The 23,863-nt window shown below is 52.6% G+C and overlaps 4 protein-coding genes across 4 annotated transcripts; 3 read left to right on the forward strand and 1 right to left on the reverse strand.

The window, feature by feature from the left end:
• Positions 1-136: 136 nt before the first annotated feature.
• N0V96_005650 (uncharacterized protein) lies at positions 137-1,421 on the forward strand (the record flags this gene model as incomplete). Its single annotated transcript, XM_065757459.1, has 3 exons — positions 137-265; positions 459-1,084; positions 1,184-1,421. The coding sequence occupies 3 exons, from the start codon at positions 137-139 to the stop codon at positions 1,419-1,421; spliced, it is 993 nt and encodes a 330-aa protein (XP_065613802.1).
• Positions 1,422-12,667: 11,246 nt separating this feature from the next.
• Positions 12,668-14,573, forward strand: SEC2 (rab guanine nucleotide exchange factor S2; the record flags this gene model as incomplete). Its single annotated transcript, XM_065757460.1, has 2 exons — positions 12,668-13,726; positions 13,764-14,573. The coding sequence occupies 2 exons, from the start codon at positions 12,668-12,670 to the stop codon at positions 14,571-14,573; spliced, it is 1,869 nt and encodes a 622-aa protein (XP_065613803.1).
• Positions 14,574-15,524: 951 nt separating this feature from the next.
• On the reverse strand, positions 15,525-18,705 carry PMT1 (Dolichyl-phosphate-mannose--protein mannosyltransferase 1; the record flags this gene model as incomplete). Its single annotated transcript, XM_053195530.2, has 4 exons — positions 15,525-16,067; positions 16,272-18,025; positions 18,080-18,369; positions 18,437-18,705. The coding sequence occupies 4 exons, from the start codon at positions 18,703-18,705 to the stop codon at positions 15,525-15,527; spliced, it is 2,856 nt and encodes a 951-aa protein (XP_053046869.1).
• Positions 18,706-21,415: 2,710 nt separating this feature from the next.
• PRP21 (SF3a splicing factor complex subunit) lies at positions 21,416-23,067 on the forward strand (the record flags this gene model as incomplete). The annotated part of the gene is made up of 2 exons (XM_053195529.1): positions 21,416-22,697; positions 22,757-23,067. 2 exons carry the CDS (start codon positions 21,416-21,418, stop codon positions 23,065-23,067), a joined length of 1,593 nt encoding a protein of 530 aa, XP_053046868.1.
• Positions 23,068-23,863: the final 796 nt, after the last annotated feature.

Below are 23,863 nucleotides of genomic sequence, written 5' to 3' on the forward strand. Positions count from 1 at the left end.
GAAACGTGACACGATAAGTGATGGCGTCGGTATTCTTCTTGATACGGACTGTTCAACCATCCGAACACTAAATACCGGAATTCATATTCTGATCAACGTCCTTGGTATAATTCTTCTTGCGGGTAGTAATTACTGTATGCAGTGCTTAATGGCACCAACCCGACCAGAGATTGACGATGCACACGCCAGACAGCACTGGCTCGACGTTGGGGTCGCCAGTGTTCGAAACTTTTGGAACATCACATGGAAGAAGAAGATTGTTTGGGTGTTACTTGCAGCTTCATCCCTTCCATTACATCTGGTGTAAATAGGCCTATTACGCTCCCCCATCTTCTTTTTTACTGTTTCTCCCCCCTTGGAGCCCTCACTGACCAACAATCAGATACAACTCCGTTATCTTCAGCTCGACATCAGTGAACAACTACAGCGTCTTGAATACGAATGCGTACATTTCAAAGAACAAGACCGATGGCGCACTCAACAGCGCCGACTGGAAGAGCATGTACTCAGGTTTTCTTGGCGATAACGTCGAGGAAATGGACGCAACACGATGCATCGACACCTACCGAGTCGCTTTCCAGTCCTCGCGAGGAAACTTACTCCTTGTATCTGATGATAAGAAGGACGAAAATCGTACGGCCGAGATCTTTGATATTTCGGGATACCCATATCTATGGATGTGCGGCCAATCCGGTGAAAGAGTTGCCGGCATACTCGCTGGTAACTCGACATGCGAGGATTATCTGCTCGAATTACGAACCACGTCGGGAGGCTGGAAGCCTCTGGGATCAAGCGTCAAGGAATGTTACAGCCAAAAGACTGAAGAGCATTGCAAGCTCCTCTTCAGCAGCGCTCTCTGCTGGACTGTGACGGCATTCAACCTTGCCAAAGGCGTCTTGATGCTCTTCGTCGCCTTCGGGATGGGCGAAGAAGATCCTCTGATGACCATCGGAGATGCAGTGGCCTCTTTCCTTCAATATCAGGATGAGTCGACTGCAGATATGTGCCTAAAGTCCAAGGACCACTTTGTTGCCCAACATTGGTCCAAAGGCCCAATACAATATGATCTCAAACCGCAATGGAAGTCTGTCGCGGTTAGCCCAGGGGCTTGGCTTTTATGCTTCTTGTTGTATGCTTGTGTTTCCCTCCTTTCATTATATTAACACACTGACAACGCTACCAGGTACTTTGGACTCATCATCGCCGGTGCAATTTTGCTGGTTGGAGGCCTGAATCACATGTCAGGTGGCGGCGATATCATAAAGCTTGGCCTCGGCGCCATGCAGACCAAGACCATCCTGAACACGGGTGACATGAGTCAAGGATCTATCCTTGCTAATACTCTGCTTGTCAACACGCCTCAAATCATTCTTTCACTTATTTACTTCACCTTAATGCCCAATACACCAGCATATCCCTGATTACTGAATGGGACAGGTTCGGCAACGAAAAAAAGGCAAAGAGCCTTCGCGTCTCGTCTACACGCAGAAGAGCCCAGCGAGACACCTACTTCCTTCAACTGCCGTACCGCTATTCATTCCCTCTGGTAACATTCTCAGGTGGACTTCACTGGCTCATTTCTCAGAGTTTTTTTCTCGTCAACTTGGAGGTATATGTCCCTTCAGCTGATGGCAAATCTATGGTACGATTAATAGAGGGGAACTCGTTTGCCGGTGTGACAGCCTGCGGATGGTCTCCACTCGGGGTTTTGTGCGTTTTCGTGGTAATTATTTTGATGATGGGATTTCTCATTGTCACGGAGAGACGTCGTTTGCGATTCGGAGCCATGCCCGTGGCGGGCAGCTGTAGCGCGGCCATCTCTGCTGCTTGTCACTCTGACTCGGATGAGGGAAAGACGTGGGAGAAGACTCTCCGATGGGGCGTGGTGGATTCGTCTACCGTCGGGCACTGCTCGTTTTCTTCTGAACCAGTCTCAGTCCCGGTTCGTGGTCGTTTATATTCGTGAGCAAATACTTTGTCTCTAGATTCCTTGGCATGATTTAAGGAGGGGCAAAGCAAAGCCTTTAGGTTGACAACCCCAAGACTTATGGACGATAGCATTAGAAACAGACTCTGTGAGGTCCCGAAGAAACTTCATCAGTATCTTCGAATAACCTCGTGACTGTGTGAGACAGCTATCTTGCGAATCTTTATCAAAGGGACGCAAAGGCTTCTAAGGGATCACACCAAATCTATTGATAATGTCCGTATCTCAAACTTTGACATCAACAAGGCGTGATCTCGTTCCTATTTTCCCATCTCTATCAAGTCCATCATATTTATCAATGTAACAGAGCGAAGTGAGATACATTCTCAAGAGTCGAGATTTCTCAGCCGAGCTGGGTCAGATAGAGTGGGGCGGGAGAGGGATACACCCAATGGAATGTACACGGATGGACGTATAGTGCTTTGTAAGAGCAAGAGATAATGCGAATGGGTCGTAATTGAATAAAAGACAGGATCTACACGGACGTGGCAAACAACCATATCATTACCTGACAGGCTAGGCCTTCTCGTACGGGGACGTAGTGAAATCAAAATAAATAGAGGCCGTTACACTTATGTGGTAGTAATTATATAGACGCAGGATGTGTTCCTCGAGATCACAAAGAAGCTGCAGGCGGAGTAAGAAAAGACACTGCAGATAGCGGAAGTAATTATCGTGTACTTGTGTTCTGATCATGGCAGTCTGTGTTGTTATGAGCATCAAGATAATAGTAGCATTTATCATGGAGATTGCACATACCATCTCAAACTTTTTGAACTTTTCCTTGGCCATGGCGAAAAACTCGTGAAACGTGTAGGTCTGAAATCTGCGCCAAGCTTCTTCATCCGGTGCTTTCTGTATATCGCGAGGTCAGGAGCGTGTTCAGGCATTGGGAGATGGGAAAGTCGCGTCGTAGGGAGGACTTACAGGATCTGATAATTTGGTCGGCTTCGGACCAGTCTGGGGATCCACAAGGATGATTGTGCCGCGCTCCTCGTCGATGAGGATATAATGACCGTCGCGGCCGGACGGGATGGTCGCGTAAACAAACACATGGGGCCGGAAGGGGCGCGGTCGAGATATTGCCCTCCTCAGGCTCAAAGAGCCACTCGTTGGCGTACTTTGTGGGCAGGCTCAGGACGACGTCACCAGTGGAAATCGACAGTGGTGGCGCCCCTCGTAGACCATCCACGGCTGGTCCCAGTGGTCCTCCTTGGTACGGCTGACGTAGGGAATGTGCTTCATTAGGTCCGCCACGGTGTCGTTCTCGCCGAGGCAGAAAGGATTTGACGAAACTCGGGTGTGATGTGCTCCCAGCCGCCCTCGGGAGGGAATTGGACGACCTCTGGCGGTAGGAAGAGCTGCGTCAGGAATTGATAGTACGACGTGAGCTCCGAGACGAGCTCATTTTCTCGAGTACGACGGTTCTGCCATTTTGAGGGAGAGAGAGGGGGGGGAAATGTCTTCCCGCCGAGAGGGGAACCAACCCAGCACCTCTTCACTGGGGAGGGGATGGCCTCCGTACTTATATTAGGCACCAACATGGGTGCGTGCGAGGCCGAGTTCACTCGAGGAAGTCACCGCCAAGGCTCGTTAGGCGAGACATCTGGAAAACAAAGTTCTTCATCTTCTCATTTGTTAAAACAACTCAAGTTATGACCCGTTGTTGGACAGCTGGTTCGATGGGTTCCGGGTCTGAGAACGGCGGCGCGGGGTCAGGTCTGGAATAACCTCTGCAGGAATGTGGACGGGCGGCGCCAGCAGCGACCAGATCGATCCCATGGGGAGTGTGAAGGCTTTCGGCTGGAGCAGGCGTGGTAATTCCAGCCGTGGTCACGACGCTGGAGACTGTGCCCGTTGATGGACTTTGATACACGGCCGACGGAAGGCCCCGGAAGGGTTCATGCGCGACAGACCCGGACGCCAAGCCCGCGTCAACTGCGGTGGATGTGCCTTTGAAGACCGGACGGCATGGCCACGGCCACTACCACAGCCGCAACGCGGCCGACCTACGATTCAGAAGGGGTTCCGCATCATTAGGATGAGATGCGTGGGCAAGATCTCCGTATGGCTATCAGTGATGTTTGGCTATGACATATTTGGTTTGGCGAGGACTGACGCCTAGATTATACTGTTATCTACCTACTAGGATCATAATGCCATCGATATTTTAGCTTAAGTGAGCTAGAGCTATTCTTCCCAACACTTGCTTCTGACCTGGTGGCTATGCGGTTGTTCATCGTAGATACTTGACACACCGTTTCTTCTTCGTGCAGCTGGCTAACTAATGTGTAGTATCAGGGAACCTTGAATCAGAAAGAGGATCAAACTGATTTGAAAAACCATGTTCCGCAAATGACGAAAGGATCTCTTTCGCTCTTTTTGTGGTGACGAATTCCCCTGATCGAGATTAGATCATCGAGTTCGGTCCTGGGTTTCTCCTCTGCGTTGCCGTTCCTACAATGTGGTATCAGCTTGACTACGAAATACTGAACAATCCCAAAGACACGACATGGTGAAGGGTTATGACCACAAGTACACTCACAATTCATCAAAAGAGACATGGCTTATGAAGCAGTGGATAAACCGACGGAGTACTACGAGAGGCACAATTCATACTTCAGCAACATGCATCCTGCCTGACGCCGATTCAGGACATCGAGAGGTAACCATCCTACGACGAACAAAATCACACCAATATCAAAAAGCAAGTAGATCATCGGGACTAGCTTCACCTTCAGTATCCTTAATCCTCGAGGTAGCTGTCTAATCGTTCCCTTGGCCACTTTGGTACTATCAACAACAACTACACCACTCGTAGTAGTCATCAGCGACGTCTTGAACTGAACCTCAGATCCCCGACTGAAAGAGGCCTTCAGACCTCCCGAATTCAGGAAGCCTAATCTCCACTGGCCGCTTTTGAACCAGCAAATTACAAAATCGATCAAACAAGGTTATAGCAAATGGGAAAAAATCCAACCATCGGATGGGATGCTAAAGCTGAAGGGACCTCGGCTCAATAAGATAAGACGAAGACTACCAAGGGGGGAAAAAAACAACAAATGCTCAAGCTCCCTCTGTTTCGCACCTCCCCAGCTCGCACGCGCAGCACAACGGTATCGGCCGAGTCAAGGTTTCCCTCGGAGCCTCATCCACACCGAGATGAACCCCTGCGACAAAGCAACGAAACCTTGCTTCACACGTTTCCTCGCGTATTATGTTTTTCCATCCGGTACGTAAAGTAAGGTTTGCAACATTAAGCCTGGAGAGGTAGAGAAGTAGAGGAGAATCAGTCGGTTTAGTCTCATGGATGTTTTCCGTGTGTGTTAGATAGGTCCCTTGGACCCTTTGCATTACGGCAACTACTTAAACCTAATGCTGACTGTCTTGGAGGAAATGAGTAAAACGGTTACACAAGCAGCCAAAACTCCACGAAGATCGAAAATGGATTTCGACATGATCGTAATGCGGTCGCGAGACTGCCACATAACACATGTAAGCTTCGCAAACGTGCCAAGTCACAGCCATCGAGTAAGGAAAAAAAAAAAAAGACAAAGAAAGCCTCGCAAGAAGCCCTCTCTCGTGGCGCAGCTCAAAGGCGTCCTTCGTAAGCACCTTGAACCTTTCTTTCCCCTTCCCAAACAAGTAATACCCTGAAGAAAGAGAGACAGAGATGGAGAATGCGAGAGGTATGTGGAGAAAATGGGCCGAGTGGGAACTGAGCAGTTGAGACGAACTCTGTTGAGATCTCCTGTGCATGGGTTCCCTTACCTTCCGTACTTGGCTAGGTGTGGCTTGGTTTCCTCAGCCGAGGAAACGAATATTATCGTGACCTAACCTCGCTGTATGGCAGAACAGATCATTGAGGCGATGGCAACGGCTCGGAACTTTTGCTGAAGCCATGGATCACATTTACTAAGATCCACAATGGCCCTGTGCCTGGTATCAGAGGGACGAGGAAGAGCGAGATAGAAAATCACTAGCCACGGCCGAATTCAACGCGCCTGTCGATATCCAGATTCACTCGCCGGTGAAAGGCCGCTAATAATCCTACCTCAAGCGCCAAGACGGGCCGCACAGATTGACCGTATCTAGGACGGGTTGCGAATTGAACAGCGTTTGATGCTGGCCACAACTTTCCTCACAGACTCGCCAGCCGCCAAAACACCAAACAATGATACACCAGGACAGCACTGTTAATCATACGTTTTCATATAATGTCGATGCCCGGCGAACTGCATAAGTTCCTCGGGGAAGCACCCCAGCGTTCTCGTCTCTTGATAGTTAGTTGCTTGTTGTGCTGTGTAAGTGGTGCAAGCTCCAAAGCTTGGTCCTAGTCGGGGAGCAAGACGTCCTTGGCCGCGCGGGATATTTCGCCTATATGAAGGGACATAGGGAAACACTCAAGAAGGAAGCCTGCAAGTGAAACAACCATGCGATGCAGGAGCAAGGCCGCGGGAAGGGCGCTGGTTGGCAGCGCAATCCGGATAGGTGCAGAACGAGACGCGAAGAGTCGCGAGAGCTATATGTGGTCGCCTGATTACCCCCCTTCTCTCGGCGTAAAGTCTGTTTTACGTTTCAAGAAAGAAGATCGGAAATGCGGATGGATGTCGGCGGCCGGTGCTTGACATGGGACGACGTTATGCGTGTCTGTTTGTCGTCGCGGCCGGAGCACGGACTCATCCCGGCAGCCAACTTCGGGGGTGAGAGGGGTCTCAGGTGCGGGGAGTTGGCGAGCTTCTGCAGTTCTCGGCCCAAGCCGGTGCGTGCATGTTTACAGCCTGCGGCCCGATGACGTTTCTCCCTTCTCCGTCTTTGTCATTCGCCATGCAGTACCCGCTTGAAGCTGAGGCTATGTTGTATCGTCGACTGCAGCTCAATCAAAGGCGAAACGAATTCGCTGTGGGTTTCCGATGGTGCGGATCTATGCAAGAGAGAGACACAGTCAGAAAGGTTCAGAAAGGTCGAGACATGCAAGAACCCGAGGCAGCTTCCGAGAGTAAAAAAAGAAATGTGAATCTCAAAAAATATTAGATGCCAAGTCGAGAGGTTTAGGAGAGGCGAGTGCTTGTTCGATCAGGTTCAGGGGTTCAGCTTTCAGCGTCGTAGTTTCTTGATGTGAGGCTCATCAGACGAGAGCATATTGCTTGCGACGTAGCAAGACAGATCCGACGCGTCAGCATCGAAAAGCTCATGGGTAAAGAGTAAGCAATGCTACCAGAAGAACTTGAAATAAGCTGGGACGGGGGCTGCCAGCCCAACTAGGTGTCCGTGTGAAACACACATTCGGGATCCGGGGGATATGGGACGAAGAGAGGATTGACCTGAACGGACGGACAGACAGGGGTTGCAAAGCACTGATGTTCAGGTGTCAAGAACGAGGCGTTGGCCGTTTGGTTCGCGGGGATTGGGCCGCGAGGTAAATTTGGAAGCAGACGGGCTGAAGAAGCAAACGACGGCGTGAAGAGGCGCCGCTGGGCGTTCTGGGACCCGGAAGAGCCCACGGACACGGAGGCGAGGGAGGGCCAGGCAGGCTCCGGACGCCAACCGCCAACCGCCATCAGCCAAGGTGGGCTGAATCGGGAGGAGAGTGACAGCGATTGCTGAGATAGCGGGCGGCGCGACAGTCTTGGCCAAGCCCAGACCGGGATGCTGTTTGTCCTAGGTCATAAAGGTAGGAAGACGATAGTCCACGAGGCTGGATAGAGTGTAACGGATGGCGGAGATGAAATCGATAGACAAGGCGAGCGATGACAAAACGCGTTAGGTTGGTCAAGCCAGGCGGAGAGGCGCGAGGGCCCAGCCTTTGGACCGCAACGACCTTCAACTGCCGGGTTTTGGGGCTGTCGATGAAGCTCAAAGAAATTGTATCTTTGTAGAGCCGCAAACGGTCATATCGACTTGGTCCAGGTCAATTGCCATGAACTTTTCAACGAGGAGGCATACTGGCCAGGAAGCATGGTGGTAATTAGGCGATCAGGCGCGTCAGTGCAGACGCAAAAGCAATGCGCCGGGTTTGGAAGGGCGACGGGCGGCGGCAATCAAGTTTACGGAGCGATTGAGATTTCGGCGTGCAGCTGACAATTGAACATTGCCAGGGTCCTGGGGCCGGACCCCCCCCCCCCGGTCTGCATAGTCCAGAACATGGCTTTGCCGCCGCGGTGGTGTTAGTGAAGGGTATCCGTACTCTGTACCGGAAGCTTGGATGGAACACCATTTCGTCTGTTGATGGTAGCACTCGGATTGGATTGTGTAGAGTTGGACAATGACCAGGCCATTCGGTAGATGCCGCTGCACAAGCATGAAGATGGGCGCAGGCATTGTGAAGCTGAAGCACACCGCAGTCCTTTCAGCATGCTTCAGACTTCAGACTCTGAGGGTTGAAGTGGACACGGGGTGACAGGGTGAAGTGGCACCGTGGCAGTTGGGTCCGAGGGATTGAGATGCCAGGAGCCCGGGCTTGGTGCTGCCGGGGCTCTCATCATCTCATGCCGATGCAAATGCAACTACAGATATGCGAAAGTGTATGCAATTCGACCCCCTGATGCGGTCAATAATTGGATCAAGGGGTGGCTCTTGTTGACTCGTCGTCTTTGATCCGAAGATACCAAGTAGGAAGACCAAATCGACAAAGGGGAGCCGCGAAGAACTAAGAATAGGACTAGATGATGACAGGATGTGCAATGGTCTTTGCTGATCGTTCCTGACCTGAAACTAGCTGGGCCAATGTTGCAGCATTTCTTAGGCGACAGAATATGCGAGAGTAGGAAATGTAGACGGAATATGGGGAAGATGTTGATCGTGCGATACTCGTATCGATTGCATAGACCGTACGTACCTTAGTCTGTATCCGTATCCTCGGAGGCTCAACGATAGATCTTGGTTATCAGGGATGCTTACCTAGTATAGTTAGGGGCGAGCCGATACAAGAAAATAGTGCCAAAATGCGACTAATCAGCTCTGGAGGGTGTTTAGAGTAGACGGGGGTCTCGTAAGGGATGAAGATACGGATAGATGATATTCGTAAAATATGAGTTGAGAGCAACGGACACGATGTTGGCTGGGGTGACCCGTGTCGTGTTCCAACTTCTAGCAAGGCGTGCGCGTCAGGTTCGGGGTCCGTTTGAACGGGCTGTGCCTAGTGCGGCGTACCGAAGTAATAAAGCGAGGATTCAATTCGGTGGGGCCAACGTTTGCATGTGCAGGCGAGCGGCAGGTAAATGCAAAAGGGTAGGGAGTTGAGAATGTTGAGCCCTGGGCCATGGGTACCCAGGAGGGACTCAGGGAGACGGCGGGAGGATCAGGTTCACCTTTTCTTGAGTCTTGGCTCTTGCGATTCTGGAAACTCTGGGTCTCTGCGGTCCGCGGAAACGAAATGGGAAGGAACGTGGGAACCTTACTGGGAGGAAGGGATTCTGACGGCTGACCAAGACACATAAGATGGACAATCCATGCATAAATATCGGGAAAGAGCAGCCGTGTAAACGACAGGCGTTCATAACTTTGACCACTTGAAGATACCTGCCCAGCCGAGACCAGCCCGGCGTCCGTGCTCTCCTTCTTCCTCTTTCTTGTCCTTCGCCGCTGCCAAAAGCTGCAGCCACTCGGCAGAGCGGGAAAACGAAGAGGAAGGAAAAGTGAGGCAGGTACGGAGCACCTTTGAGAAAGAATAACCACGTGCTAAGGTACGACAATCATCGAACTCAAGTGGTGGAAGGTACCTAATGAAAGTATCTACCAAAGTTTCCATCACTCTCGTCGTTTCGTTTGCATAAGGCAGGCAGCGAGAGAGGGAGCGAAGGGGAATGCGCTGAGGAATTTGGCCGAATTGAAGTAATCCCGAGGTGAATTAAATTGGATTACTTGCGGGAGGAACTTGAGACGTTTTCATCTCATTGCCATAACTCACTACCACCGACTCGCTGATTGGTAGACCACCATTCTGTTTTCTCAAATAAGGAATTGTTTTCCCCTGGTTATTTGGTTTAGAGAGAAAAAAAAGCCCAGTCTCGCACTCGCACACAACGCCATTTGAAATCTTCTTCTTTCGATTCATGCGCGCGGCCGCGCCGTAAATCGCTTTTTGATCGTCGCATGCCGTGCAGTAAATCCAATAGTCAGTGACGAGTGTGTGATCCAGCTCAGCTCGCATCGCATCGGTACCTTGGGTGGTGGACGTGCGGGCCTGTCGGCAGCAGCGCCGATGGAAATCAGGGACTAGAGGTGTAATGACGGAGCTGGGTGGTTTCTTTTAATTGAGTTGTGGCTGTGACGGGACTGAGAGAGCTTGGCCCGTGGGAGAAAGCGCGCAAAGGGGGCAAAAGCGAATTACTACGAAGTACTTTGAAAAGGTGGTCGTCATCTCCAGCGGCCAAGGTCTGTCTGCCCACTTTGGCAACTGACCGGCCCCTGGTCCAAGACGTGCAAAAAAGATGCGAGAATCGTGAGTGTGATGTCCAAGACTAACCAACGGCCAAAAAAAGCAAGGTCCACAATGACAGTTGAAGGGTGAACTTGTCTTGAACATTGTGACCAGGTGCTCCCGACCAAACCGATGGCCCCAGTTCCCCACCGCAAGATCATTTGCAGCTTTCTGTCTTGCCTTAGCGTCTTCTGTACCGAAAGACCGACCGACCGACCGACGGCCCCGGTGATGAACACGCGATGAGATGGAATGGGATGGGACGGGAGACATGTGCAGCTGTACGAAGTGTGGAAGTGGTTTTCAATCGTGCCCATCATGTCAATCGCTTCTGTCTCGTTGTCGTCACGTCGTCACACTCGGCTACCTAGCTCACCTGCCACCAGGCCGCTACCTCATGGCCGACCTCCTAACCCCTGCTCGTGCACAACTTGCTTATGTCTACCGAGTATTAGTGTGGTGTATGGCTGGTGAGGGGAACATCCGGAGCTGAGTAAGATCAATACTATCAAGGCACCTAAATGACGGAGCTTGAGACAAGATGCAGTTTGGGCTGCACGACAAGGCAAACACTGCAAACCTTGAGCATAATGTACTTGTCAAAACAACATGAGAAAACAACATGACCGCATCTGAGAATAGCCGCTGTGATGAAAGCTGAGGTGAGGGACTGAGAATGAGGTGAGTGAGCATCAAGACTGCAGGTACTTTAACCTGGAACCCTTTCGGGCCCGTCCCAGTCCCAGCGATTGCACCGCCCCCACCCCTGCTCTTGCGCAGACCCACACCCTCCTTGCTATTCGATGCATCCACGACCACGATCCCACGCCTGTCCAGTCCGGTCCCGCCCCGCCCGGTCCAGTCCCAAGGAGGCACTGGGAAGGCGCTGGAGGTTCTTTCTCTCTTGCCCGCTGTGCCCGTCTCCCGTCTTGTGGCAGGGCCGACCGACCGACCGACTGACTGACTGACTGACTGACTGACGCTGGTCATTGCCTGCCTGCCCGTCCGGGTGAAGTCTGCGCTCCGCACCTGCCACCCACAATGGAAGTTGGCAAGCGCAAGTTCGACATCTGGTCCCTGTCGCGCGCTCACCACCGTCCACGCCGTGCACCTTACGCTCGACCCGTCCAATACCACCCATGTCATCCGCCTAGTTCAGTTCCAGTCCTGGTCCCTGTCACTGGTCATGGCCTCTCGGGTCCCCAGTCTTTCCCTCATCCTATTCTCTCGCTGGCTGCTGCTCTTTTCACTTTGCCGCCGCCGCCTGGGCTCTTTTGCTCTGCCACCACTGCTACCTTACCACCTTACTTCCCGCCTGCTTATTCGGCTCCTGCCAACCACGTCGAAAACACTCAAAGCCCAAGGCTGCTCCGCTGCTCGGCTTCGACCTGCCACCTCGTCTCTTCTTCTCCTCTTCCTTCCTATTCCTGACTATCCCAACAACCCCCTCACCTTTCCTACCTACTACTACAACCTACAGTGACCCGCCTAATCCGCCTAATCCGCCAGTCTCTCACGATCACGAACTGCCTCACGACCACGCCTAATCCCGACCGATCCTCATACACATACTCACGCTCACACCAACTTTGCACATATCCCAGGAAGAGAATTCGCATTTCAACTTCAGTAGCTCGCACCGCCATGGTCTCTTGCGATATATAAAGGCCCCAACGCCCCATTCCGGCCCTTACACTTCGGCCCCAGTTTGATTGCTAGCATCAATCAACCGGCATTTGCTACCGTGCATTCCGCCTGCCAGTCGCTTGCTGTTTGTCATACCTCACGCCTCGCGCCTGCTGTTAGACCCATCTCATCTAAGGTGGTGCCAGCTCTTGCCAACGCATTGTCTCACCATCCAACAACCCCAATTACCCAAGTACATACTTGGTAGCTTCTGTCTCTCGTCCTAAGCGGGCTGACAGATTCAGAGGGAATGGATTCGTATGTCTCTCATCCTTCAATAACCAGGCCATGCCTCTCATGTTCTTTCTCTTGTCTCTGCTCCGTCAGCTCGACAGAGTCACAATCAGCACCAGCTTGCACTTTGCATCCAGTGCCGTCAAATGGCTGTAACTAACCTTGTGTGGCACAGCTTTATCGCCGTCGCTGGCTGGGCACAGCATACCAGCCCTCAACCTGGTGGAAGACCTTTTGGCCATTTTCGATCTCTCTCTTCAATAGCTCGATCTCCGTCACCAAGTCCCCGAGCCACGAAAACCACGAGTCAAGCACCTTCCGTTGTCGACATGCCCATCATGTCTTCCTCAGTAGCATCTTCGCCAACGATACGACCCACGACAACAGTGACACCTCCAGACGATGAAGGCGAGCTGAGCACACTACCTGACCCACGCAGTAGGGCTATGAGTCCCGCAAGCGAAACCGATGCTGCTCAACACCCCGAGCTGAATGACGAAGTCGCAACCCTGAGCGCCAAATTAATAAACGCCATCAACCACCAGACAACCCTCGACGACACATTATCCGCCACAAGACAAGAGTTGGAAAGAGCACGCGAGAAAATCAAGCATTTAGAAGAACAGAACGAATCTCAAAGAGAGATGCTTGCGGGCGATATTTGGATTCGTCGCAAGACCGCAGAAGAAGAAAAGAAGACCATTATGCTCCGTGTGAACCAAGAGAAGAAACTCCGAGAGGATGCTGAGAAGGAACAAAAGAGGATTGAACAAGAGTTGGAGAGTCTTTCCACCGCTCTATTCGAGGAGGCCAACAACATGGTCATTACTGCGAAAGAGGAGGCGAGGGTCGAGCAAGAGGCCATTCAACGAAAGAACGACAATCTGAGATCTCAGCTTGGCGATATGGAGGCCTTGCTGACCTCTCAACAACAGCAACTAGCAGATCTGAAGCACGTTATGGAGCAGATGATGCTCGAACGAGATGACGCTACAACTGGCACAGCTCCTTCGTCTCCAGGCTTTAGTAAACCCGATACCACGAAGGACGATGATCGCTCAGAAGGCCTCGTCGCTTCGCCTCTCTTAGATCCGTCTTCTCCGACGTACCCTACCAGCTTGACGCATCTCATCCAGCCCGTGCTTAGGACCGATCTGGGAGCTTACGAGGACTTTCTTAGCCTTACAAAGCTGTCCAGGAATCGCGCTGGTAGCCGTGTTTCGTCTGGCTCATATAATGGTCTAAGTGGGTTGGGTCTCGGCATGGGCGGCAGCACCTCGAGCGCTCACCCTTCCAACGCATCAACTGCTTCCCTATCCACGACTGGGACTCCAGCGACGTCATCGCCGCAGACTCCGAATACCCCAGCTTCTGTCTCGAGCACGGCCTCAGCCAACGTGGGCCCACCCCCCGCCGGCTCTCAAGGAAACCAAGTTTTTCAAGCGTGTCCTGGCAGAGGATGTTGAGCCGACACTCCGACTGGATATTGCCCCGGGCCTGTCCTGGCTTGCGCGTCGCAGCGTTTTGAATGCCATGAGCGATGGCTCAATCGTGGTGGAGCCAATTCCTGCCAATGCGCCATTTGCGTCAATCGTCAAGCCGCAATTCTACCCCTGTTCCCTGTGTGGCGACGCACGGAAGGATGAAGAACACCTGCGAACATACCGCTTCCGAACCAGCGAGTCTGAATCAGCTCAGAGATACCCTCTTTGCAAATATTGCCTAGGTCGTGTGAGATCCACCTGCGATTTCCTCAACTTTTTGCGTATCGTAAAAGACGGGCACTGGCGAGCGGAGGACGAAGATGCAGAGAAGGCTGCCTGGGAGGAAAGTGTCCGTCTGCGGGAACAAATGTTCTGGTCCCGAATCGGCGGTGGCGTCGTCCCGGCCAGTCATCATCATGCACTACCTCTGGAGAAGAGCCCTCGGACTAGCCATGAGAGCGAGTCTAGAGACACAGAACCGGAGGTGGCAGTGACACCTTCGGAGAACATCAATGATGATGCTACTCCTTTTGCCACTCCCCTCGAGGAGACGGCCAGTCAGCTGGACGCCGAGGAGTCATTAGCAAGACCAGAGACGCCTTGCCCGAGTAATCGAAACTCAACACTGTCGTCTTCGCCAGAGAAGGGCTCTGTTGCAGAGAAGGACGGTGAGAAACGACTGTCTATCAATATTCCCATCAAAGAGGAGCAGCAGATTATCGTTGCGGCAACCGAGGAAAAGGCCGAAGCCACAGCATAATCACGAGCGACTGATCGTGGCGTTCGATTCCCGATTTCTGATACGCACCACATACATTTAATCTTCGATACTGTATTAATTACACCCTACGCCACCGTAGCAGAAATGCCGGGGCTCATAATGAAGACCAAATGGGAGAACAACATGGGGGGAAGTCAAGGAAGGGGCAGAGCAGATTCACGGAAACGTGACCATAGGATGGACAGAGGTGGCAACAGTCACCCATTTCTTTTTTTGTTTTTATCGTTGTTTTGGGCATCCATTTAGGAAGGGGCATTGGCGTTTTGGAGAGCAAAAACTGTGTTCCATTCCAAAAAAGGGGGGACAAGCAAACAGTTGCCGTCATGGGAGCAGGAGAAGAAGGCTGGATCAAGCAGGCAAAGTTGCTAGACAAACAACAGGAACAAGGAGAATGGATGGGGGATCACAGACAAAAGGTTACTGCATCGTAATGCCTTCTGATTAATGCCAAAGATGATGATGCCTCGAGCATTGGATGAACCTTCAATACCTGTCTATTTCCATTGCAACTTAAACTGTGAATACATTCCTGTGATAGAAATTACAACAACTGCCGTTGAATAAGACGCATCATGGTCCCATTCCACGAAAGGCATGGGCTACGGTACTTTGACTGGGCTACATTGAGATGATGAGTTGTGGTTCCTGTGAGTCTCGTTCACAAATCACTTAGGAGCAGGCATTTATTAGACATGTCATTCCTTTTTTTGAAATCTTACATTAACAAATGAAAAAAAGCTTCGGCGCTTTGTGGCCACCCCCAGTTCCACCATCCCGCCTTGTCCGCTCCATTCACGGCTGGTATACAACGGGCGAATTCGACGCAGGAAGAGAAAATCTGTGAAATCAAAGATGACTTGATCAACTCTCCCCTTCATCAGTTCATTACAATCCAGCCCCAGATTTTTTTTATTCCCCATTTTCTCAAGTTCAGAGCTCTTCCTGAGCAGTAGCCTCCTTGCCGCCATCACTCGCGGGCTTGGCCTTCTTCTGCTCGGCCTCCCTCTGGCCCTGGACGCTCTCGGCGACCTTGGGGGCGGCGGCTGAGTCATCGGCCTTGGACTTGGTCTCTTGATCGACCCCCTGAACGTCAGGGTGAGGAGGGGCGACGTTCTGCTCCTGGGGCCAGCCGCCCTCGGGCATCTGGACCTCGTTTCCACTCGCGTCGACGACGCGTGTCCGCGTCTCGTATTTCGTCTTGAACTCAACCTTGCCCTCCAACGCCTTGACCTGCTCCTCATCGAGGAGGTTGCCGTCCTGGTCCCGGTACTCAACCTTCTCTTCGCGGGACAGAACCTTCTGTCCGGGGGCTCCCGAGACAGCCGGCTCAGCCTGCTCCTTCTGAGCCTCGCCAATGGGGATCTGGCCGACTTGACCGCCTACAGGGGCGGCGGGAGCCTCAGACTTGATAGGTGTCGGCGTGGCTCCAACAGCGGCGGAAGTGCGAGTGAGGAGCTCAGTGTATTGAGAGTACTGCATTGCCAGAAAGTAATGTTAGCCTCGTTCCATTAATTCACACGCCCTACCGAAGATGATTTGACAAATCTCGTTTCATTTGGCTATCAACCGTTTCTCAACATCGATCCCGCCTGAGCCAAGATTTGTCTCATCCCAGGCTTTTTACAATCCTCTATCTGGCACCCCTCGACTCGGAATGAAAGCAGTAGTGTTACTTACGTCATCAAAGAAGTTGTTGCAGTCGAAATCCCATGTGCCAACGATCTTGAGCCGGCTGCACTCTGACTTGGTCCAGGCGTTACCATAAGCCAAAGGAGAGAAGAGCACGAAAGCGACGATCGTGAGCGCCAAGAAGGCAACGGCGCTGACGCGGTTGATGGCAGGGTTCTTGCGGATACCAGCGAGCGAGACTCGAGCGGTGGCGAAGTCGAAGATGGAGCAGAATGCCATGACTGCGAAGTAGAGAGCGGGGAAGTAGTGGTGCAGGAACAGCTGACGATCCATGAGGTAGAATGGGAAGTAGTGGAAAGCCCAGCCCAGAACCGCGGTGCCGATCTCGTAGTCGAATCGCTTGAACGTGGTGTTGGAGTAATCGTTGCAGCTGCGCTGCCAGCGGAGAGTCGCAATGCCCTTGAAGAGAACGTAGATAACGACAGCGAGAGTAGAGCTCCACCACACGATGGGGTTGCCCATCAGGTAGATTTGGCGGTGATCCTTGCCCCAGAAGTTGATACCGCGCTTGAGGAAGGGCCACGAGTCGGGACGAGAATCCCAGGCATGAGACTCGACCAAGCCGGCGTTGGTCTTCCACATAACCTTTTGAAGCTCCCAGAACTTGCCAAAGAAGCCAGGGTGACGGTAGTTCACCTTCTCGACATTGTCGCCGGTGAGTTGCGGGTGCTCGTTGTACTCGACATACCACAAGCTGTTGGGAAGGGTACCTCCCTTCGCGCAAGTGACCTCCTGTTGCTCAGAGGCCCACTCAGGGAGCTTCACCTTGTGCGAGAAGAGTACACAGCCAGTCATGATGTGAACCAATCTGAACTTGGTCTCGATAGTGCGGAGACGCTCCTTGGAGGCGGAGCTGAGGGACTGCTTCTTGATAATCTCAATCTTGAACAAGTCGTTGGCGTCGCCCTCGAAGCCCTCGTAGCCGTAAGCGGACACCTCGTTCTGCCAATCAGCCTCCGTCACAGGGGGTCTGACGTCGTGGGAATGAAGGCGACGGAATGTGGGAGTGTGGTAAAGGCGAACGACATCACCATCCTTGATAAAGACAGGCTCGGGAAGGTTGTCCCAGGCCTGAGTTCCGTTGATCTGCTCGCCGTTGATTCCAAGAGGCTGGGTCTGGTTCTCAAGGAGCCAAAGGTTGTTCTCGTCCTTATGGGGATAGAGAGTGATCTGCTGCTGTTTGCTACCGGTGGGGTACATGAGGGGGTGAGAGTGCAGGTAGCCGCCCTGTGTGTTGGCGTGTCTGATGCTGACACGGCTACCAAAAGCGACGTCGGCGGCCACATCTTGCATACCCTTGGAGTTGAGGGTAGACTGGAACTCGGAGCTCATGAAGCCGTCGCCGTCACCAGGGTTGACCAGGCAGAGGAAGTGGATGGCAAACATGGCCATGTAGAAGCCGACAGGAATAATGACGAGGGCGAAGGCGCGAGCCATGAAGTGCTTGGCCCAGATGCGCGGCGTAACGTTCTTGGTGTCTCCAAGGAGAACCCAGAGCTGGACGAGGGTCAAGCTTCCAACCCAGGCAATGGTGAACAGACCGACCCATTTGATGCTGACAGTGGTACCCAAACCCAGGCCAGTCATCAAGAGCCAGAACCACCAGCTCAACTGGAAAGCTTTCTCGGGTCCCTGTTCATGCTGATTCGTGAAGGACTGGAAAGAGAGGGCGGTGAAGGCGGTTGCGACCATGAGAGGGGAGTCGAGGAGAATGAGACGAGCTTGGGTAAGAAGGCCGTTTTCTGTGTGGGGTGTTGGTTATTGATTCGTAGCTGCGTGAGACACTTTGCACTTACCGAAGATGATCAGACTGGATCCCATCAGAGCCGTAGTGGTGCGGCACCCGGTGGTCTTGAGAGTCAGAAACATGAGGGGAGCGAGCAGGATACCGCAGATGGCCGGGAACATGCGCATGGCGACGTAGGGAACGCCGGGCTCGAGGTAATCCTTGCCAATGTCCTTGAAGTCGAAGTCGCCGTTGAAACCAGCCAACCAACCGGTGAGAGCGATGAGCATTTTGGCCAGAGGAGGGTGGACATCCATGAAGAATTTGCCCTTGATGTATTTCGAAGCGAAGCCACCAAAACTGTAGGGGGAGGGCGTCAGTGACACTGCGCGTGGAAAGGGAGGCAAGGGGTCATGTGTGTGCTTACTGGACCTCGTCAAAGACGACACTGGTGGGTTGGTAGATTCGGAACAGGCGAACAATGGCGGCGAGGATGGTCAAGCCAAACATGATCTGGTAGTCGGAAACAGGCAGGAGGAAGACATCGTTGTCCTCAACACCGTCGGACTTATAGCTCAACTCGCGCTTGACGGGGAGTTTGCTATAGCCATTGCCGTTGCCATTGATGCCGTTGACACCGTTGGCGTGCTTCTCGAGCTTGGGGCTCGGAGAGCGGACTGGCTTGGTGGCAGCCATGTTCGCAGAGAAGGAGAATCGATTCGGGGGGACAGTCGGGATATTCGGGGCGGGCGCAAATGTCGTCCACTCAACGTCGACGGCAGCTACGACTTGGTAGCAGGCGACGTGGACGATGAAGGCGGAGAGCGGTCGTCAGCACCTAGGAAGGTGAGAATGGTGGGCGAGGTTTTCTCGCGTCGGTCGAGCGGCAGAGAAGTGGGAAAAGGGATCAACGAAAGTCGAGAAGGGAAGAGGTGGATTAAAAGGCCGTCATTTAGCAAAGGTGAATGATGGGCTCAGTAGAAGAATGCCCTCAATGGAACAAGAAGAAAAAAAAGGAGGATGCTTTTTCTTCTCGGTTGGAGTAAGGTAGATGGGAGAAAAAGGGAGCAGGGGCAGGTATCCGTACGAAGTAACTGTTAAGGTAGAATCTGGGTTCACTGCCTGGCGGAAAGTTTAGACCGCGGAAGCTGATGACAGCTGGGGAGGAGGCCAGGCTGGAAGGGAGGATAAGGGGGTCAGGGTCGGAGTTGTAGCTTAAGTGGCCTCATCCCATGTGGTTTGACAGCCAGCAATTGGTTGAAGCTAGGGCCTGCCTGGGACCTTCCTGGCTCCATCCAGTGATCCCCTCCCCTTGAGTCCATCCACGCCCCCCTTCCCACGATTCCCCATGGCCGGGTCGTCCCCCCTAGACAGTAGAGAGTACGGGCACTCAGTACGGAGTAGACGTGCAGACATACAGTGCAGACGCTTCTCGATCGGGCGTTCACTACCTCCATTACACTACTATCTCACTTTCAGAAAATATACAATCATATCCGTGGTCGAGGTAGTCCGCGAGATACTCCGAGGTGCTGCTCCAGTCCACAGTGAACATGATCCCTAAAAAGCTTGGGCAAGGGGGGGGGGGGGCTCGTGGACGCGTATATTTGGACCACCTCACACCCCACCGATGCGCCGGGGGTTACCCTTTGGTTGTTTGCCAGTCTGAGGCAAGAAGCACTTTACGCGCTTCACGGTGGTACCGAGTGATTGTCAACCAGCATGTGAGGTGGTAGCATAGCCCCGGACCCCAACTACTTATACCTACAAAAGTAAGGTATTATTGAGATGTTCCTCCCGCACAACCGTCAGAGCGCAATAGGTACTTTATTGATCTTGTCCTCGATCCAATGTACAAGAAGACATGGTCGTGGTTGGACAAGTGTCCTCAAAAGTGAGCTACACGTACCTTACAGATAAAATAAATTTTAGCCCGTCCAATGTCTTGGAGTACCTGCCTTGGAGCTGCGTTATCTTAGCTCCGGCCGCGTACCCGTGCTCCTCTAGCGCCAAATGTAGATGGCGGGAGACGTGCTGTGGCTGCCCATTGTTCTCTCTGCGCCCGGCCTCAGTACCCCGACACGCCTGGATCCCCTAGGGCAATCGACAGAGTTCAGCTTCTCATCCGCCCAGGCGCAGGCGCACTGGCGCGTTGGACCCCATCCATGCTCTACATGCCCACTATTGATGGACGCTGGCCTGTGCACCGATACACCACAATGCGGCTGAAAAAGAGACGGCGTACGTAAGGCAACTCTACCTCACACAACTTCACCTAGGCCTATCCTTCACAACTGCACCAAATGGCTCCACAGTCTATTTCCATCGTAGTGGTGCTACGCATCGCATATGGAGGTTCCTACGTCGAATTTGGCCCCCATTTGAGAACACAATGGGAACATTACCATGCCCGTCAACTTGCCCTTCTGCCTCTGGTGAGCACCTGGTCAGCCTCGTAGCGTCCCAAAGCCACCTTGCTCGAGACTTCAAGGGCTGGGCAGCGAGTGGCACGCGTTGAGTGGCTGTTCAATGCCTCGCCAAGGTATGTGGGCAGGTGGAATTTGCGATATCGGAATGCAGCTTCAACGGCCTCCCTTCGTTCTTAGACATCCGCCTCTGATCGCAATCCCTTACTTTCCGCCCGCTTTGAGACAATTCCTAGAACCAGCAGCCGTGGTTGGCCCAGAACCTACTCAAGACCATCGAGTTTGGTCCGTGCAAAAAATACCATTCAACTCTTGAAAGTCGGCAATTCGGAACCGGTGACGACTGCACTATTGTGGTGTAAGTGAGAGAAGCTCGTCGTCGCTCCAAAGACCAATAACAGACTTACACATCAATAAGAAGAGTCCGGACCAAAAGACATCTATCACCCATCATTGAAAGAAAGATGCAAAAGCTCAGTCCCCCTCACGGGGGACCTACGAAAATCACTAGATGATTGTTACGTACTATTCCTCAGTTGTAACTTGTAACGATACTAGCGATTTTCCACGACACTCGAACTCGTGGCCCATGGGAGCGGGGCAATTCAAAAGAGGACATTCCACGCCACGCCATGGGCCTTGGTGATAGTATCGAATAGAATTGTACGCTATGTAGGTAAGGTAGGTGTCAAGGAGAACCACCTTCCATCTGAGGTTATTCACAGGACCCAACATGGCCAAGTGCGATGAACATACATGTAGAAACCGATATGGCCCGTGCGCTGTCTGTTACCTTCAAAAAAAATCTGCTGACTAAGATATGTGCCAGCCAGTTCGGGGTCAAGGTTGCCTGGGAACCTCCGAAAAAAGTTAACGAACGCGGCTGGTGAGCTTTGCCTTCCTTTCGACTTCCACCCAGCTGTACGCGCCGCATCCTGACGACATCACTCCGAACTGCGCGCGCCCTCTCCCCACACAATATGGCCTCGACTGCGACCAACGGCGACGCCGCCGCCGTGTTAGACGAACTCAAGCCTCCTACCGGTGTTGTTCTGCCGCCTCGCGAGATTCGCAATGTTCTCGAAAAGACGGCAGGTTACGTCGCGCGAAACGGTCTCATCTTTGAGGACAGAATTCGCGAAAAGGAGCGCTCCAATCCTAAATTCAGTTTCCTCAACAACACAGACGCATACCATGCATTCTATCAGTGGCGCCTTGATGAGATCAAGGCCGGCCGCGGTACCGCCATCGCCGCAGGACGCGCCAACGAAGCAGCAGCACCCGTCGAGCAGAAGCCTCAAGGCCCGCCCAAGCCTCCCGATTTCCAGTTCTCAGCCCGTATGCCGCGCATCAACCAGAAGGATCTCGAAGTTATCCGATTGACCGCCCTATTTGTCGCCAAGAACGGTCGCCAGTTCATGACCCAGCTTGCCCAACGCGAGGCAGGAAACCCCCAGTTTCAGTTCCTCATTCCGAACCACACGTTCCATAACTTTTTCCAACATCAGGTCGACCAGTACACAGCGTTATTGAGAGCCAGCGGCTTGGGTGGCGAAGGCGGCAAGATTGAGCAAGAGAGGATCAGCCATATTCAGCAAAACATCGACGACAAGTACCATGTTCTGAGCCGCGCGAAGCAACGTGCCGAGTACTCAAAGTTCCAGGAAGTTGAGAAGGTGAAGAAAGAGGAGGAAGACGAGAAGAAGAAGCTTGAATTTGCCCGGATCGACTGGAACGACTTTGTGGTTGTCGAGACTATTGTCTTCACCGATGCCGACGAGTCCGCGAACCTGCCGCCTCCGACGAACCTTTCCGAATTGCAATACGCTTCCCTTGAAGAGAGAAACAAGGCATCATTAACCAATCTTCGCATTGAGGAGGCCATGCCCGATGAGGAAACTTCGTACAATGCCTACCCCCAGACCTCCCAGACATTACCAGTCCACACTGGCTATGCGCCGCAGCAGCAGCAATTCCAGGCGCAAGCACCAGCAGGCTTCCAAGGATATTCAGACGGCACACCGCGACGATCGGCAGAAGAGGAGGAGGAAGAGCGGAGGATCCAGGAGAGGACAGAGGCACGTGCACGGGAACAACAAGCACGCGCTGAAGCACGTGGTGGAACTGCTCCGATGAAGATCAAAGAGAACTATGTGCCCCGCGCACTCCAACGAGCGGCCAACAAACAGAGTGTCCAGATGGCTCTGTGCCCGAATTGCAAGCAGCAAATCCCCATGGATGAGCTGCAGGATCATATGAGGAGTAAGCTTGACACCTGCCTTCCAGAATGGAAGTTGAATATCGCTAACAATTTTCCGTAGTTGAACTGCTGGACCCTCAATGGAAAGACCAAAAGGCAAAGGCAGAGGCTAGGTACTCGACGACCAACTTGTCCACGGCGGATGTCGCAAACAACCTGAAGCGTCTTGCCAGTCAGAGAAGCGACGTCTTTGACGGCGTCACCGGCCAACCCCTGTCGGAAGAAGAGGCGGCTCGGCGCAAAAAGGCCACGATTCACAGTTTCGATGGCAACCCCGAGGGCAAGAGCCAGGCTCATATCAACCATCTGCACAACCTGAATGTCGAGGAGCAGATTCGTGCTATTCACCAAAGATTTGCGGACAAGAAGTAAGCGGGTATGGGCCAAAGATGGCCGGATTGATCGGGCAAGATGCTTGTCTCAGACGCCTACGTCTGAGGTCGTAAGCACTTCAGACATGAAATGACGGCGTGCACTTCCTTCGGCTGGAGGAGGTAACTGAACCTGAAGCTGTCAAAATCGGGCTTTGGGAACGTGGCGGAGTCAGTGTACAAACACGAATAGAGGATCGGCTTGGAGGTGAGAACTCGGCGTTTACTGGTTGCTTGTTTTCAGAGGACTCATGGCGCCCCAGCATTATCCAACCCATTTACCACCGGTATCTGGCGTCTGCTGCCCCGAGCAGTGTGATCCAGACGCCGGGAGACTAGAGTGGTCGAGGCCCACTGGCCGCGAGACGTGAGTAGCGTGCCTCAGAAGTGGCTCAACATGAACACTGCATCTGCTGGTGGTCAATGAATGTATTTGTATGCTAGCATCAAGGAGTGGACGCATATGGCACGTGAGGCCAAGATACAATTAGGGCGATCTGCAGAAAGAAAGGTAGTTCCAAAAAGTTGGGGTTCTGCTGAATGGGGTAAAGATTTCTATCTTAGCAACACAAATTCAACCTTGATTCCAACAGCAGCTCGAGATTCGGTTGGAACTGACGCAGTCCTGTGTACTTTTTAAAATGCGACGAAAGAGAAGCAGAAGACCAATGAACCCACAATCCAGTTCTACGTCCCTTGCTTGCTACAAACCAAAGACCTGTTAAGTGAAAGTGGTGTATAACTACCTTAATAGTGACCGATACTTGTTATCCACAAGGCACCCCACCTGCTCAATT

Source organism: Colletotrichum fioriniae (genome assembly GCF_027942845.1).
Source record: "Colletotrichum fioriniae strain IMI 355084 chromosome Unknown scaffold_6, whole genome shotgun sequence".
Classification (NCBI taxonomy): domain Eukaryota; kingdom Fungi; phylum Ascomycota; class Sordariomycetes; order Glomerellales; family Glomerellaceae; genus Colletotrichum; species Colletotrichum fioriniae.